We start from the raw sequence: 18,308 nt of genomic DNA, 5'->3' as shown, positions 1-18,308 counted from the left end.
AGGAGATCCAGAGGAGAGTGAGTCAGCACATCAAGAGGGAGGTGAGTCAGCACATCAGGTGTCTGGAACAGGGAGGCGTTTATAGAGACAGACAGAGAGAGTAACATCACACCTGCTGAACATCAACATGTTAGCATTGTCAGTGTGACCATATTAGCATGCTGGTGTTAGCATTTAGCTCAAAGCATCCTTCGTATAACATGTCCTGGATCCATGTTCTCATGTGGCTCATTAGACAGGTACTGGTTCCTCGTCGCTCCTCTTTACAAAGATCAGAACCTGCAGGTAAGACTGCAGGAAAAGTGACGACCTAGAACTCGACTTGTTGACGTAAAAACGACTTACAACTTAACTTTCACAAGTAAAAATTACTTGCTACAAACTGACTTGGACTAAAGTATAAAGAAGGATCAGATGGAAATAAAGAAATAAAGTCCCTGAAAACACAAACAACATGTGATGCTGTTAAACTGAGCGTGAACAGAGTTCATAGAACGAGAGAAGCAACACGACGCTCATCTCACCGTCTCTTCAACTTTCACCACCTCAAAACACTAAAACACCAAGAAAATCATCGTTAATTACACTGAACATCATTTGTTCAGATTGATCCAGTCAGTGTGATCATGGTGTCAGTGCTGCAGGAAACAGCTGATCCGAGTCCTGCTCCTAATGTCACCGTGTGTGTGTGTGTGTGTGTGTGTGTGTGTGTGTGTGTGAAACAGGAAGAGAGTTGGAGCCTACCTCAGCGTCTTCACAGCACTGAAAGAGAGAAATTATAATGCAAAGACTGAAACCAACAGAGAGAGAACAGAGAGAGAACAGGGGGGAGAGAGAGGGGGAGAGAGAGGGAGAGGGGGAGAGAGAGGGAGAGAGAAAGGGAGAGAGAGAGGGGAGAGAGAGAGAGAGGGGGGGAGAGAGGGGGAGAGGGGGAGAGAGAGGGGGAGAAGGAGTGAAAAGAAAGAAGGATGAAAAGAGGAGACAGGAAACAGAGAATGGAGGAAAGGTCCAACTCTGTATAGAAACCTGATCAGCTGAAGGTCACCATGGCAACTACGCTGTCAGTCAAGGTTAGTCCCGCCCTCTGGCTGTCACACACACACACACACACACACACACACACACACACACACACACACACAAACACAGCAACAGCAGACTGCGGGTTGGGTCTGATGAGGCCACTGATCCTCTGCATCATCACCCACCTGACTGCATCATCACCCACCTGACTGCATCATCACCCACCTGACTGCATCATCACCCACCTGACTGCATCATCACCCACCGGACTGCATCATCTCTCACCTGACTGCATCATCACCCACCTGACTGCATCATCTCTCACCTGACTGCATCATCACCCACCTGACTGCATCATCTCTCACCTGACTGCATCATCACCCACCTGACTGCATCATCTCTCACCTGACTGCATCATCTCTCACCTGACTGCATCAACATGTGTCACCGTCCCGTCTGTGTACTATTAATATTTATACTGAGATCAATAAGATAGATTTCCTGTTTGATTAAGAAGTTTCATTTACAGAAATAAAGTGAAGTAAAAATTTAAATCTAAACGTAGCTACAGTCATATCAGGTTAGAGCTATCTTAACAGAAAGCTGCAGCTAGCCTTAGCTACCTCACATGCTAGCTCTCAGTTATTACAGCCCTCTGACTTCATAGAGTTAGCAGACGGCAGTGGAGGTGAAGTATTCAGCCCCTTCAGCCTGCTGCAGTCGCAGTACTTCACCATGTTTCCATTAAATGGGTTAAGCAAACTTTTGAAAGTTCAAAAAAAATGAAAAAAGTCAAAATGTGAATGTGAACTCGGCTATGTAAAGTGTAATTTGGTCGGAGGATGGCGCGGTGTAGGCTACGTGGCTACGTCACGAGTGGATGTGAAGTAAACAGAGGCTGGAGGTGAACGAACCAGGAGACAAGATGGAGACAGGGTCTTCAGGGACGACTGTCAGTCCTGTGAGCTGAATCTGTTTCCGTCAAACATTTTGAACGTTAACTGATTCACAGAAGACAAAAAACATCTCATGTGATATTCTTCAAAATGCTTCATGGAAACACGCCTGCTGCTCAACAGAGACACTAAAACGAGCTGATTCTGAATGGAGTTTGGTTGACTCTGACCTCACCTGTACGTGTGTTTGTGTGTGGTCATACCTGGTCAGTGTGTCGAGTCGTCGTCCAGCAGAAACACAGAAACACACTGCAGCTACTTTTATACTGCATCCTGTGTGTGTGTGTGTGTCTGTGTGTGTGTGAGACTTATTAACCTGTTAACACAACAACAATTATCTGCATACCTTCACCTGAGTGTGTGTGTCCGTGTGTTTACATGTAACTATGTGTCACTGTGTGGTTTCCATTTATGTGTGTTAGTTCAGTCAGCAGCTTCTCATGACATCAGTTCAACTAGAACATCCTCCTCCTCCTCTCCTCTCTCCTCCTCTCCTCTCCTCCTCCTCCTCTCCTTCTCTCCTCTCTCCTCCCCTCCCCTCCTCCTCCCTCTCCTCTCTTCTCCTCTCCTCCCCTCATCCTCCTCTCCTCTCTCCTCCTCCTCTCCTCTCCTCCCCTGCTCCTCCTCTCCTCTCTTCTCCTCTCCTCCTCTCCTCTCTCCTCCCCTGCTCCTCCTCTCCTCTCTTCTCCTCTCCTCCTCTCTTCTCCTCTCCTCCCCTCCTCCTCCTCCTCTCTCCTCCCCTGCTCCTCCTCCTCCTCCTCTTCTCCTCCTCCTCTCCTTACCTCCTCTCTCCTCCTCCTCTCCTTACCTCCTCTCTCCTCCTCCTCTCCTCCTCTCTTCTCCTCCTCCTCTCCTCTCTCCTTCTCCTCTCCTCCTCTCCTCTCCTCCCCTGCTCCTCCTCTCCTCTCCTCTCCTCTCATCCTCCTCCTCCTCCTCTCTCCTCCTCCTCCTCCTCCTGTTTCCCAGGCTCTAGTTAATCATGTGTTTGTGTACATGGTGTCTGTGTTGTCTGCTCTTTATTTACTGTCATCACTCTGCTTTTATTCTGACATGTTCAGTAAACACAACAGGAAGTTCACCTGCGTCACGCTCTGTGGGAACCTGATGAAACCTCGTATCTCCACACCTGCAGCTGTCCACAGAGAAACACACAAAACTACTGCAGTTACTTCACACGACACAGTATGATGTCCTGTCCTCGACCAGAACACCTGTCTCAGGTGATTCACCCCCTTGTGGCCATAAATGATCAATACTTGTACTTCCTGTCTAATGAAATCAGTTCCAGTCTGTTTGATGCTGATTTATTTGAGGAGCATCTTCAGTTTCACACACAAACACAGAAACATCAAACTATGAATCAGTCCTGAATCTGAAGGTTCCTCCTCTGGAGACCATGAACCTGATCCTCAGAGCTGGACAGATCATGGGGATGTTTCAGGAGAACAGGATGAGCTGATGTTCTGAGGGAGGCGCTGCAGGAGGTCACAGGTCACCAGGATAATGGAAGTCAGTTTGTTGCTGTGGACCAGCAGACTGATGGACTCAGGGGCTCCATCACTTCTGTGTTGCCTCCTCGACCTCCTTCCCCTCCTGGTTCCTCTTCTTCACCTCCTTCAGTCCCTCCTGGATCTTGTCCACAGCCTCCTGGTCTCCGGCCTGCCGTGCCAGATTCAGGGCCTCCTGGTAGAACCGCACCGCGTCCTCCAGCTGGCCTGAGGACAGACCACAAACACAACATCAGACTCAATAAATTCAGCTGTGTGTCAGAGTCATGACCTATGACTTCTCCTGACCTTTGTGCAGCAGGATGCCGGCCATGTTTCCCAGCAGCACGTGCTGGTCCGGGTGTCCGGCAGAGCGGCTCAGATCCACGGCCTGCTGGACCAGCACCAGGGCATCGTCATAGTGACCCTGCAGATCCAAGATGGTAGCTAGGTCGCTCATCAGCACCAGAGTCTAACAGGAGACATGATGATGACATCACTTCAGATCCTGCTCACATCTCGTCTCAACTCTGCAGCATCACAACATTTCCTGGACACAATAGTGTTCCCAGTGTTCCAACCCAGTGTCCATACTGTTCCCAGTGTTCCAACCCAGTGTTCATACTGTTCCCAGTGTTCCAACCCAGTGTCCTTACTGTTGCCAGTGTTCCAACACAGTGTTCGTACTGTTCCCAGTGTTCCAACACAGTGTTCGTACTGTTCCCAGTGTTCCCACCCAGTGTTAATACTTTTCCCAGTGTTCCAACACAGTGTTCATATTGTTCCCAGTGTTCCAACCCAGTGTATATATTGTTCCCAGTGTTCCAACCCAGTGTATATATTGTTCCCAGTGTTCCAACCCAGTGTTCATACTGTTCCCAGTGTTCCAACCCAGTGTATATATTGTTCCCAGTGTTCCAACCCAGTGTTCATACTGTTCCCAGTGTTCCAACCCAGTGTTCATACTGTTCCCAGTGTTCCAACCCAGTGTCCTTACTGTTCCCAGTGTTCCAACCCAGTGTTCATACTGTTCCCGGTGTTCCAACCCAGTGTATATATTGTTCCCAGTGTTCCAACCCAGTGTTCATACTGTTCCCAGTGTTCCAACCCAGTGTTCATACTGTTCCCAGTGTTCCAACCCAGTGTATATATTGTTCCCAGTGTTCCAACCCAGTGTTCATACTGTTCCCAGTGTTCCAACCCAGTGTTCATACTGTTCCAAGTGTTCCAACCCAGTGTCCTTACTGTTCCCAGTGTTCCAACCCAGTGTCCGTACTGTTCCCAGTGTTCCCACCCAGTGTTAATACTTTTCCCAGTGTTCCAACACAGTGTTCATACTGTTCCCGGTGTTCCAAACCCAGTGTTCATATTGTTCCCAGTGTTCCAACCCAGTGTATATATTGTTCCCAGTGTTCCAACCCAGTGTATATATTGTTCCCAGTGTTCCAACCCAGTGTATATATTGTTCCCAGTGTTCCAACCCAGTGTTCATACTGTTCCCAGTGTTCCAACCCAGTGTTCTTACTGTTCCCAGTGTTCCAACCCAGTGTTCATACTGTTCCCAGTGTTCCAACCCAGTGTCCATACTGTTCCCAGTGTTCCAACCCAGTGTCCTTACTGTTCCCAGTGTTCCAACCCAGTGTCCATACTGTTCCCAGTGTTCCAACACAGTGTTCGTACTGTTCCCAGTGTTCCCACCCAGTGTTAATACTTTTCCCAGTGTTCCAACACAGTGTTCATACTGTTCCCGGTGTTCCAAACCCAGTGTTCATATTGTTCTCGGTGTTCCAACCCAGTATTAATACTGTTCCCAGTGTTCCAACCCAGTGTATATATTGTTCCCAGTGTTCCAACCCAGTGTATATATTGTTCCCAGTGTTCCAATCCAGTGTTCATACTGTTCCCAGTGTTCCAACCCAGTGTCCATACTTTTCCCAGTGTTCCCACCCAGTGTTAATACTTTTCCCAGTGTTCCCACCCAGTGTTAATACTGTTCCCAGTGTTCCCACCCAGTGTTCATACTGTTCCCAGTGTTCAAACCCAGTGTTCTTAGTGTTCCAACCCAGTGTTCCTTGTGTTTACAGTGCTCTGAGAGTTCCCAATGTTTACAGTATTGTCAGTGTTCACACTGTCTACAATGTACTGAATGTTCCCAGTGTTTTAAGTATTCCCAGTGTCTGCTGTGTTACCCTTGTCTATAGTGCTCCCAGTATTCCCACTGTTACAATGTTACCACTGTCATGAGTATTCCCAGTGTGCCCAGTCTTTCAAATGTTCCCAGTCTTTCAAATGTTCCCAGTGTTTTAAGTGTTCCCAGTGTGTGCCGGGCTCCCTTTGTCTACAGTGCTCTCAGTAGTCTCACTGTTACAATGTTACCGGTGTCCTGAGTATTCCCAGTATACCCAGAGTTCCAATGTTCCCAGTGTAACCAGTCTTTCAAATGTTCCCAGTGTTCACAGTGTCTACAGTGTACTGAATTTTCCAAAAGTTATGTGGTCCCATTGTGTGCCATGTTCACCTTGTCTACAGCGCTCCCAGTATTCCTACTGTTTAAATGTTACCAGTGTCCTGAGTATTCCCAGTGTTCCCAGTGTGTACCTGCTGTCCTACCTGTGGGTGTGTGTCTCCCTGCTCCTGGCGGCAGATGTTCAGGGCACTCTGATAGTCCTGCCCGGCCTGCTTCAGGTGCAGCCTTGACGCTCTGTATCGAGCCCGAGAGTCCAAGCACAGACCGAGCAGGAGGTGCGTGTCCTTCCTCAGAGCCTCCTTGTCCTCTGACAACAACAACAACAACAACAACAGACAGTCTGAACCTGAATGTCACACTGCTCAGTAACACCTGTTCTGATTGGATGCTGCAGCAGAGGATCATGTGATGGCTGTGTCGGCAAGAATCTGATGACGTAAAAGTTTGACAGAGTTTATGGTTTACAGTCTCACCTGTCTGTTCCTCTGCAGGGATCTCCTTCTGTTTCTCCAGTTTAGCCTCCAGAGTCTCCATACAGAACCTGAACCCATGCTCTGCAAGCTCCGCCCTCAACACACACACACACACACACACACACACACACAGAGTCAGTCCTTTGACAGGAAGCTGAGGTCAGAGGTCAGCAGGTAAATGTTGTTCTCACTTGTTCTGTTCGGCGTAGATGCTGGCGAGTTTCAGAGACATCTCAATGACAGCGTTATCGTCCTGGAAACAGACAGGAAGTCAGTGAAGACAGGAACAGCTGACTGAGGACACACACACACACACGCGCACACACACACACACACACGCACACACACACACACACGCACACACACACACGCATACACTGACCTCTGGTGTTCCTCCTGACAGCATGAAGCTCATCGCTGCTTTGAAGAGTTTTTCTGCCTGAGACGAAGAAGAGGAGAGACGATGATGATGATGATGATGATGATGAAGGCTGCAGTGCTTCACACCCTCTCACTGCTGTTGCCATAGTGACACAGAACAGGTTTATTAAATATTGAAAATAAGAAGCTGTGATTGGACGATGCTCACGTTGTCCAGCTGACCCTGAACGTAGGCTAGATTCGCCATCTGAGGAGACACACAGGAAGAGGTCAGAGGTCACAACTGCAGAGATCAAAGCTGCAGAGGTCAAAGCTGCAGAGATCACAGCTGCAGAGGTCACAGCTGCAGAGGTCACAGCTGCAGAGGTCAGAGGTCACAACTGCAGAGATCAAAGCTGTAGAGGTCACAGCTGCAGAGGTCAGAGGTCACAGCTGCAGAGATCAATGCTGCAGAGGTCACAGCTGCAGAGGTCAGAGGTCACAGCTGCAGAGGTCACAGCTGCAGAGGTCAGAGGTCACAACTGCAGAGATCAAAGCTGCAGAGGTCACAGCTGCAGAGGTCAGAGCTGCAGAGGTCAGAGGTCACAACTGCAGAGGTCACAGCTGCAGAGGTCAGAGGTCACAACTGCAGAGATCAAAGCTGCAGAGGTCAGAGCTGCAGAGGTCAGAGGTCACAACTGCAGAGGTCACAGCTGCAGAGGTCAAAGGTCACAACTGCAGAGGTCACAACTGCAGAGATCAAAGCTGCAGAGGTCACAGCTGCAGAGGTCAGAGGTCACAACTGCAGAGATCAAAGCTGCAGAGGTCACAGCTGCAGAGGTCAGAGGTCACAACTGCAGAGGTCACAGCTGCAGAGATCAAAGCTGCAGAGGTCACAGCTGCAGAGGTCAGAGGTCACAGCAGCAGAGGTCACAGCTGCAGAGGTCAGAGGTCACAGCTGCAGAGGTCACAGCTGCAGAGGTCAGAGGTCACAGCAGCAGAGGTCACAGCTGCAGAGGTCAGAGGTCACAACTGCAGAGATCAAAGCTGCAGAGGTCACAGCTGCAGAGGTCAGAGGTCACAACTGCAGAGGTCACAGCTGCAGAGGTCACAGCTGCAGAGGTCAGAGGTCACAGCTGCAGAGATCACAGCTGCAGAGGTCACAGCTGCAGAGATCACAGCTGCAGAGGTCACAGCTGCAGAGGTCAGAGGTCACAGCAGCAGAGATCACAGCTGCAGAGGTCAGAGGTCACAGCAGCAGAGGTCACAGCTGCAGAGATCAAAGCTGCAGAGATCAAAGCTGCAGAGATCACAGCTGCAGAGGTCAGAGGTCACAGCAGCAGAGGTCACAGCTGCAGAGGTCAGAGGTCACAGCTGCAGAGATCAAAGCTGCAGAGGTCAGATGTCACAACTGCAGAGATCAAAGCTGCAGAGATCACAGCTGCAGAGGTCACAGCTGCAGAGGTCAGAGGTCACAGCAGCAGAGATCACAGCTGCAGAGGTCAGAGGTCACAGCTGCAGAGGTCTAAGCTGCAGAGGTCACAACTGCAGAGATCAAAGCTGCAGAGATCAAAGCTGCAGAGATCACAGCTGCAGAGGTCAGAGGTCACAGCAGCAGAGGTCACAGCTGCAGAGGTCAGAGGTCACAGCAGCAGAGGTCACAGCTGCAGAGGTCAGAGGTCACAGCAGCAGAGGTCACAGCTGCAGAGGTCAGAGGTCACAACTGCAGAGATCAAAGCTGCAGAGGTCACAGCTGCAGAGGTCAGAGGTCACAGCAGCAGAGGTCACAGCTGCAGAGGTCAGAGGTCACAGCAGCAGAGGTCACAGCTGCAGAGGTCAGAGGTCACAGCAGCAGAGGTCACAGCTGCAGAGGTCAGAGGTCACAGCAGCAGAGGTCAGAGGTCAGAGTATTTACCAGGCTGTAGGTGTAGATGATGGCCTGGTTGTTGTGAGTCTGATGAGCCAGAATGACGGCTTGATGGAGGAAACCAGAAGCTGCCTGCAGCTGTCCACGATACACACTGAGCTGAGAGAGGACACACACATTACTACTGCAGTACTACAGCACTACTACTACTGCAGTACTACAGTACTACTACTACTACTGCAGTACTACATTACTACTACTACTACTGCAGTACTACATTACTACTACTACTGCAGTACTACAGTAATACTACTACTGCAGTACTACTACTGCAGTACTACAGTACTACTACTACTACTGCAGCACTACATTACTACTACTACTGCAGCACTACAGTAATACTACTACTGCAGTACTACAGTAATACTACTACTGCAGTACTACAGTAATACTACTACTGCAGTACTACAGTACTACTACTACTACTGCACTACTACAGTAATACTACTACTGCAGCACTACAGTAATACTACTACTGCAGTACTACAGTAATACTACTACTGCAGTACTACAGTAATACTACTACTGCAGTACTACAGTACTACTACTACTACTGCACTACTACAGTAATACTACTACTGCAGTACTACAGTACAACTACTACTACTGCAGTACTACATTACTACTACTACTGCAGTACTACAGTAATACTACTACTGCAGTACTACAGTAATACTACTACTGCAGTACTACATGTGACGTATGGTGATGGTACCTTGGCCTTCTTCAGCAGCAGGATCAACTCGTCCTCTTTCCTCTGTGCTTCATCTCGTCGGTCTTCATCAGAACTGCTGAACAGGGAGAGAGCTGCTGACACACACACACACACACACACACACACACACACACACACACACACACTTTGATTACTGATGGACAAGGAGACAGTAAAATTAGTGGCTTTCTGAACTGAGTTTGGTGTGATTGAACGTACCGACAGCCGCCCACAGCACTCCTCCTCCTCCTCCTCCTCCTGCTCCTGTCCCTCCTCCTCCTGCTCCTCCTCCTGCTCCTGCTCCTGCTCCTGCTCCTGTCCCTCCTCCTCCTCCTCCTCCTCCTGCTCCTCCACTCTGTGTGCTGAGGTTTGTACTGATGGACTCATGACTGCTGACTTTTACCCAGCAGGCCGAGCGCTTCACCTCCTCAGACTGTGATGTCACAGAGCCAGTCTGCGGTCTGATAGTGTCATAGAAGAAGGAGAAGAAGACAATGTGACATCAAACTGAGCCAGTTTATTAACACACAGCTGTCCACAGTGAGACACAGCTGCCCACAGTGAGACACAGCTGTCCACAGTGAGACACAGCTGCCCACAGCTGTCCACAGTGAGACACAGCTGCCCACAGTGAGACACAGCTGTCCACAGTGAGACACAGCTGTCCACAGGTGTCCACAGTGAGACACAGCTGCCCACAGCTGTCCACAGTGAGACGCAGCTGCCCACAGCTGTCCACAGTGAGACACAGCTGTCCACAGTGAGACACAGCTGTCCACAGTGAGACACAGCTGTCCACAGCTGTCCACAGCTGTCCACAGTGATACACAGCTGTCCACAGTGAGACACAGCTGTCCACAGCTGTCCACAGTGAGACACAGCTGTCCACAGTGAGACACAGCTGTCCACAGCTGTCCACAGTGAGACACAGCTGTCCACAGTGAGACACAGCTGTCCACAGTGAGACACAGCTGCCCACAGCTGTCCACAGTGAGACACAGCTGTCCACAGCTGTCCACAGTGAGACACAGCTGTCCATAGGTGTCCAGAGACACAGCTGTCCACAGCTGTCCACAGTGAGACACAGCTGTCCACAGCTGTCCACAGTGAGACGCAGCTGTCCACAGTGAGACGCAGCTGTCCACAGGTGTCCACAGCTGTCCACAGTGAGACACAGTGCCCACAGAGACACAGCTGTCCACAGCTGTCCACAGTGAGACACAGTGCCCACAGAGACACAGCTGTCCACAGCTGTCCACAGTGAGACACAGCTGCCCACAGTGAGACACAGCTGTCCACAGCTGTCCACAGTGAGACACAGCTGTCCACAGCTGTCCACAGTGAGACACAGCTGCCCACAGTGAGACACAGCTGCCCACAGTGAGACAAAGCTGTCCATAGGTGTCCACAGTGAGACACAGCTGCCCACAGCTGTCCACAGTGAGACGCAGCTGTCCACAGTGAGACGCAGCTGTCCATAGGTGTCCACAGCTGTCCACAGCTGTCCATAGGTGTCCACAGCTGTCCACAGTGAGATCAATCGATCATGTATTGGTTCTTCTTAAATGACGACAAAGTTTGAATCTATAAAACAAAACTTTCATCTGAAGATAAAAACAGTTTGTCAGAGGAAGAATCAGACACTACCTGTCCCTGTCTCTACCTGTCTCTGTCTCTACCTGTCTGTCTCTACCTGTCCCTGTCTCTACCTGTCTGTCTCTACCTGTCTACTGTCTCTACCTGTCCCTGTCTCTACCTGTCTGTCTCTACCTGTCTACTGTCTCTACCTGTCTCTGTCTCTACCTGTCTACTGTCTCTACCTGTCCCTGTCTCTACCTGTCTGTCTCTACCTGTCTACTGTCTCTACCTGTCCCTGTCTCTACCTGTCTGTCTCTACCTGTCTACTGTCTCTACCTGTCTCTGTCTCTACCTGTCCCTGTCTCTACCTGTCTGTCTCTACCTGTCTACTGTCTCTACCTGTCTCTGTCTCTACCTGTCCCTGTCTCTACCTGTCTGTCTCTACCTGTCTCTGTCTCTACCTGTCTGTCTCTACCTGTCCCTGTCTCTACCTGTCTACTGTCTCTACCTGTCTCTGTCTCTACCTGTCTGTCTCTACCTGTCTCTGTCTCTACCTGTCCCTGTCTCTACCTGTCTGTCTCCACCTGTCTCTGTCTCTACCTGTCCCTGTCTCTACCTGTCTGTCTCTACCTGTCTGTCTCTACCTGTCTCTGTCTCTACCTGTCTGTCTCTACCTGTCCCTGTCTCTACCTGTCTGTCTCTACCTGTCTACTGTCTCTACCTGTCTCTACCTGTCTACTGTCTCTACCTGTCCCTGTCTCTACCTGTCTCTGTCTCTGTCTCTACCTGTCTGTCTCTACCTGTCCCTGTCTCTACCTGTCTGTCTCTACCTGTCTACTGTCTCTACCTGTCTCTGCCTCTACCTGTCTTTTTCTCTCTGTCTCTAGCTGTCTCTGTCTCTCTGTCTTTGCCTCTACTTGTCTCTGCCTCTACCTTTCTCTGTTTTGTCTCTGCCTCTACCTTTCTGTTTTGTCTCTGCCTCTACCTTTCTCTGTTTTGTCTCTGCCTCTACCTTTCTCTGTCTCTACCTGTCTTTGTCTCTACCTGTTCCTGTCTCTGTCTCTACCTGTCTACTGTCTCTACCTGTCTTTTTCTCTCTGTCTCTAGCTGTCTCTGTCTCTCTGTCTTTGCCTCTACCTGTCTCTGTTTTTGTCTCTGCCTCTACCTGTCTCTGCCTCTACCTGTCTCTGTTTTTGTCTCTGCCTCTACCTGTCTCTGCCTCTACCTTTCTCTGTTTTTGTCTCTGTCTCTACCTGTCCTTTGTCTCTCTGTCTCTGTCTCTCTGTCTCTACCTGTCTCTGCCTCTACCTTTCTCTGTTTTTGTCTCTGCCTCTACCTGTCTCTGTCTCTACCTGTCTTTGTCTTTGTCTCTCTGTCTCTGTCTCTCTGTCTCTACCTGTCTCCAGGTGAGTCGGACACAAACTGACCTTCCAGCTGAGATCCGTCTCACGTGTCCTCCTGAACACTTGAACCTGCTCAGAGTCTGACTGAGGACAGCACGGCAGACACAGGACGCCGCCATCTTTACTATTTACATAACGAGCGGAAGTCACGAGGTGCGACTCCCCGCCTTCAGAATAAAAGCAGCGGAAGTACAGATGTGAATTTGCAGTAACGTTAGAATCAATGTAGATTATATTGTAGTGTGTCGTGATGTGTTTAGGTGTTTGGGATACAAGTGTATTATTTGTCTTGTATTAGTATTTTTTAGACTTTATAAACTGAAATGAGCAAAATAAACTAAATATGACATGAGACACACACACAGCTCTACTGTCACTGTAAGAAGTTTAGTGTCCAGAACATATGAAAATGATAAACATAAGATAAAGTTGATATTTTATTTCATTTACTCAGTTACTTTTATTCAGCACTATTCATGTGATTACTTTTGTCTTATTGAAGTTTTATACATTTAATCAAGTGATAAATGAACAGCAGACACGTCTGTGAGCGCTGCTCATGATGAACACTAATAAATACTGATTCACAGGAAGAGGGATGACGATGAAAGACGTCTGAGATTAAAAACGTTTGACAGTTTAAAGAATCTAAAACCTTCTGATGCAAAACCAAACTTTAGTTTATATCAAAAACAAGAAGACAAAACAGTTTATAGATAACATTCATAGATGAGTCGAGGTCTTCATTGATCCTGATCAGATCGTCCTGGACTTACCTGTCAGACACACTGAAGGACACAGGTGAACGTTCTGTACAGGATTCGGTTTTATTGGTCAACAGAAGAACATGATGACAGTTCACACCATCAACGACATGTTCCCGTACGGAGAGCCGACAGGAACAAAACTCACCTCAGCTTCAGCTCATAGTAACAAGAAAACATGTTTGGATTCAAGAAACAGTCTCAATATGAGACCTGAACGGACCAAAAGACAGAGTCTGTGTCTCACAGGTTGGTCTCAAGTCCTGGTACAAGTCAAGACACGTAAGTCCTCAGTCAAGTCCCAAACCAACACCAACCAGGCCCAAATCAATCCAACAACATGTCCCTAATCATGTCAAACAATAAGTCCCAAATCATGTCCAGCAACAAGTCCCAAATCATGTCCACAAGTCCCAAATCATGTCCAGCAACAAGTCCCAAATCATGTCCACAAGTCCCAAATCATGTCCAGCAACAAGTCCCAAATCATGTCCACAAGTCCCAAATCATGTCCAACAAGTCCCAAATCATGTCCAGCAACAAGTCCCAAATCATGTCCAACAAGTCCCAAATCATGTCCAGCAACAAGTCCCAAATCATGTCCACAAGTCCCAAATCATGTCCAGCAACAAGTCCCAAATCATGTCCACAACAAGTCCCAAATCAGGTCATGGTCGGTCTACTGGTCTGCGGTATATCTGGAGAGAGTTTATTGGCTTTTGTCTTTTAAATCTTTGTGTCTTTATTATGTACACACACACACACACACACACACACACACACACACACACACACACACACACACACGACTGTCTATACCTGTGAGGACCATGAACCTTCAAACCATCTGAATGAGCTGAAAACATCAATTACTTAAGTATTAAATTAATCGCCAACTATTTGAATAATGACTTTAATCACTTTGCGTGTCTCCACCCTGCTGTCAGCTGTTAAATGTAAAGATCTCTGAGTTCTGGACAAAAAACATTTGTGGTCGAAACACTGATGGACATTTTTTAACATTTTATCATAACTCATAGACCAAAGAACTAATTGATTGATAGAGAAAATAATTGACGGATTAAGACACAAACTGACACTGGTCCTCACAAAGATAGAGAAACAGTCACAGCCACACAGTGAAACCTCTGCTCAGACTGATGTTAATGTTTTATTTGACTGAAAATAAAAAACAAAAATGTTGGACTGTTTTTTTAACATGAGCTGATGTTTGTTCATTAAATGTCTTCTAGTGTTTTTCTTTCTAGTGTTTCTGAAACAAGCTGCAGTGGATTCATGTTTCTTAGCGTTTCATCTCAGCATTCGTTCACTCTTTTACATCCAATCAGATTCTGAAGAAGTTTCTGAGCAGCTGACAGCAGCACAGGAAGTATCAGTTACCTCAGTGACATCAGTTACCTCAGTTACATCATCTGCAGAAAGAAAGATTCATGTTAATGATAAAATATGATCATCAGCTGACTGAACATCCTGAAACTTTGGCCCCATTTTCACTCGATGTTTCATGTAGTGAGATAGTGTCCATTCAAAGTGTTTTGCAGTGTACTCATCAATGTAATAGATTACTCTGATAATGGAGAAAACTTAAAAACATGATGATTCTCAGGGGAGGTCTGCAGAGTCTTTGTTCTGATCTCTAAGTGGATTTCTGGACGGAGATCAGAGACAATGATGTCCCGAGGAAGTGACGTCACACTGAATCATTCTCACTCTGAGCAGATCAGTGTCAGTGTGTCTTCATCTCCATCAGCTGCTGACAAAATACAATCACTCACTTCCTGTTGTCTTTACAGCACCTGCATGCACCTGTCCCTCCACCTCACAGCAGCTCTGACTCCTGCCTCCTCCTTCACCTCCTGCTGAGGAGGTGTCTCACAGTCCGACCTCCTCCAGGTGTCTTGATGTCTTCAGGCAGCGGCTCACTTGGTTGGCTGGTGGTCAGTGAACCTCTTCAGGTGGTAGCGCAGCACGCCTTTGGTTTTGAATGTCTTGCCGCAGCTGCAGGCGTGCGGCCGCTCGCCAGTGTGGTCGAGCTGGTGGACGCGCAGCAGCGAGCTGGTGAAGAAGAACTCTCCGCAGGTGATGCAGTAGTGGCTCTTCTCTCCGGTGTGTTTGGACCTCTGGTGGCTCAGCAGCGAGCCTGACGTGATGAAGCTCATGCCGCAGTCCCGGCAGCCGAACGGGCGCTCACCAGTGTGGATCCTCTCGTGGGCTCGCCAGGAGTTGTGGTAGGAGAAGGACTTCTCGCAGTACGAGCACTGGTACAGCTTCTCCTTGGTGTGGCTCAGCCGGTGCATCTTCAGGTAGTGAGCGATGGTGAAGCTCTTCCCACAGTCGTCGCAGGTGAACGGCTTCTCGCCCACGTGGAACAGCGTGATGTGAGACCGGAGGTGGGACGACTGGGTGAATCTCTTCCCACAGGTGGTGCAGAGGAACGGCCGCTCTCCAGTGTGGGTGACCATGTGAGACTTGAGGTGGGGCGACTGCGTGAACCTTTTCCCGCACTCGGTGCACTTGTAGGGCTTGAGTCCGGTGTGCGTGCGGTTGTGCAGCTTCAGGCCCTGCAGGCTGGAGAAACACTTGCCGCACTCGGTGCAGTGGTAGTCCTTCAGGTCCTCGTGGGTCCTCTGGTGGCAGCGCAGGCCGCTCAGCAGCTTGAAGCCTTTGCCACAGGTGGGGCACTTATGAGGCTTCCTGCTGGAGTGAGTCACCTGGTGGAGCTTCAGACTCTGAGGGTTGCTGAAGGTCTTGTTGCACTTGAGGCAGGGCAGCAGCTTCGGGTTCTTGTGCGACTTGCGGTGGAAGTTGAAGCCCTGGTAGGAGACGAACATCTTGTTGCAGACTTTGCAGTGGTAACACTTCTCCCCTTTGTGCACCTTCAGATGATCATTAAGCTCGTCCTGCTGGCTGAAGCCGTCCCCACAGAACCAGCACTTGAAGGGTTTGGTTCCCGAGTGAGTCCGGTGGTGGGTCTTCCAGTCCCTCTTCAGGGCGAAAGTTTTGTCACAGTACGAGCACTGGTAGGGCTCCTTACGGTCGTGGATCTGCTGGTGGAGAACGAGACTCATCAGGGTCGGGTACGTCTTCCCGCACTGCCAGCACTCGTTGGCTTTCTGTCCTCGGTGTGTCCTCCAGTGAGCCTCCAGGTGGGACTGCTTGTAGAAACCTTTGTTGCAATGACAGCAGTAGATCATCTTCCTGCCCGTGTTAGTGGCGTTGTACTGCCTGGATCGCTGCTTACAGAGCTGAGGATGGTCATCTGTGAGGACACACAGGTCAGAGGTCAAGTCAGAGGAAGATAAACTGTACCTGAAGGAGTGAGTGGAAGTTACTTTGTGATGAGAATCTATCAGCATTTTATTTTGTCTTGACTCAAGCAGCTGCATGAGGACGCAGAAATAATTGATTCCCCTGATTTGTACGTTTTTTAAAATCTGAAATGAACTCTGATTTCTTACCCAGAGACAGGAAGTCCCGCCCCTGCAGCCATGCCCTGCAGTCAGTCAGTTTGACGGACAGCCTCATGAGGACAGGATAGGACTGGATCTCCACGTCGCCGTCGGGCTCCATTTTGATCCGAACGTCTTCAGTTGCATCCTGAAATAACAAACTCTGGCTTTAATAACCAGTCAGTGACACAAACACAAAGATGAAACGTCTTCTGTGAAGAATCTGTTGATTTACATGGACTGTGGTTTGGACCCAACACACACAGCTGGTGTCAGAGCTGCTGTTGTTCCTCTGAATGATTTGAATCATCAGAACCAGTCGACTGATTTGACAGTGTTTGTAATCGTGTCGAGGTTTGGACTAAACTAACACGGTGAATGTGTCACTCAGGCTTCTGGATCATTGTCACCATATTTCTCAAACGATGGATGGATTGATGGAGGAGATAATCAGCAGATGATTGATCAGTGTCAGTCTGATACAACATGAGCTCCACCTCATCAAATACAACATCCTGCTTTACATTAGTGATGAGTCACAATCATCTGATGACGTCACAGCCTGCAGGGACACTTTATTGACTTCATACTTAAAGTACATTTTCATCATTAAAGTGACATAATTCTACTTGAGTAACATTATAAATGCAGGACTTTTACTTGTAACTGAGTATTTTATTAGCACCGTTACTGCAGTACAGGACCACAGTACCTGCTCCAACACATATAGAGTATAAAGTCATTATCATCATAAACTGTTTTATCTCTTCAGGTGGACCGCAGGCCTCCACCTCAACCAAACTCCATTCAGAATCCGCTCGTTTTAATAATGAATTTAAAAGAAGCTTTAATGGCTCTGTGCTCTTCAGCTGGAGCAGATTCTCTCATGTTGGGGCCGAACTGACCAGAGCAGCCTAACAGTGTCTCCTGTCGTCTCTGGGTCAGTTAGTGTGGACGCTCAGACACCAGGCCGGCTCTCTTATTATTGTTCAGTTTATGAATGGAGTTTGGCGACAGGTTGCCCCCCTCTGATCTGGAGGCTAGCTCAGTTAGCCTAGCTCAGCTAGCAGCTCCGGTGTGAACTCTCCGGTCGGAGGAGCACGGCGGCTCTGTCGGTGTGTTTACCGGTGAGGCCGTGTCGGTGTCCATCCCGCCGGTCCGGCTGCTCAGTGAAGATCCGACGGTTCCGGTTGTAAAGTTGTCGGTTGATCCGGAGGAGCGAACAGCAGCAACTTCTTCTTCTTCTTCTTCTTCTTCTTCTTCTCCTCCTGCAGCAGCAGCTCGGGTCAGCAGCTGGCGACTTCCGGGGAAAAGTTCAACCTCCCGAAAATGGAAAACTGATCAAAGTGGAAACACAGAAGTGATCGATACAGAGGAGAAGAACAGGTGACGGTTCTCTTCAGAGCCACTGAGGACTCATTGTATTACATAGTTACATATTTAAAGTCAGAGTGTGTCTGTGGAGCTTCACTCTGGAGATCGATGGATGTGATCAGAACTGGTCCTCTGAGCTCATTGATAATCTGATCTAAGGGGCGGGGCTTACGAGCATAGTTCGTGGCATCACAAACAGTTTGGCAGCCAATCCTGATCCAGTATTCAGGAGACACGGGTGTGACACCTGCAGCCTCCGGAGAAGACACCCAGGAGGGGTCCAGGTCCTGGTCCAGGTCCTGGTCCAGGTC

The 18,308-nt window shown here is 48.8% G+C and overlaps 2 protein-coding genes across 2 annotated transcripts; both read right to left on the bottom strand.

The window, feature by feature from the left end:
• Positions 1 to 3,267: 3,267 nt before the first annotated feature.
• Positions 3,268 to 12,508, bottom strand: ttc19 (tetratricopeptide repeat domain 19). The gene is made up of 11 exons (XM_073491158.1): positions 12,414 to 12,508; positions 9,628 to 9,869; positions 9,409 to 9,500; positions 8,682 to 8,792; positions 6,996 to 7,034; positions 6,789 to 6,845; positions 6,598 to 6,659; positions 6,407 to 6,501; positions 6,077 to 6,240; positions 3,776 to 3,938; positions 3,268 to 3,694 (listed from the first exon to the last, which is right to left on the bottom strand). Exons 1-11 carry the CDS (start codon positions 12,506 to 12,508, stop codon positions 3,537 to 3,539), a joined length of 1,278 nt encoding a protein of 425 aa, XP_073347259.1. The 3' UTR covers positions 3,268 to 3,536.
• A 685-nt stretch (positions 12,509 to 13,193) lies between these two features.
• On the bottom strand, positions 13,194 to 18,098 carry LOC141016189 (uncharacterized). Its single transcript, XM_073490422.1, has 3 exons — positions 17,749 to 18,098; positions 16,633 to 16,771; positions 13,194 to 16,433 (listed from the first exon to the last, which is right to left on the bottom strand). The coding sequence occupies exons 1-3, from the start codon at positions 17,770 to 17,772 to the stop codon at positions 15,094 to 15,096; spliced, it is 1,503 nt and encodes a 500-aa protein (XP_073346523.1). The 5' UTR covers positions 17,773 to 18,098; the 3' UTR covers positions 13,194 to 15,093.
• Positions 18,099 to 18,308: the final 210 nt, after the last annotated feature.

Source organism: Pagrus major, chromosome 21, assembly GCF_040436345.1.
Source record: "Pagrus major chromosome 21, Pma_NU_1.0".
NCBI lineage: Eukaryota > Metazoa > Chordata > Actinopteri > Spariformes > Sparidae > Pagrus > Pagrus major.
This window is presented reverse-complemented; position numbering and strand designations above follow the sequence as displayed.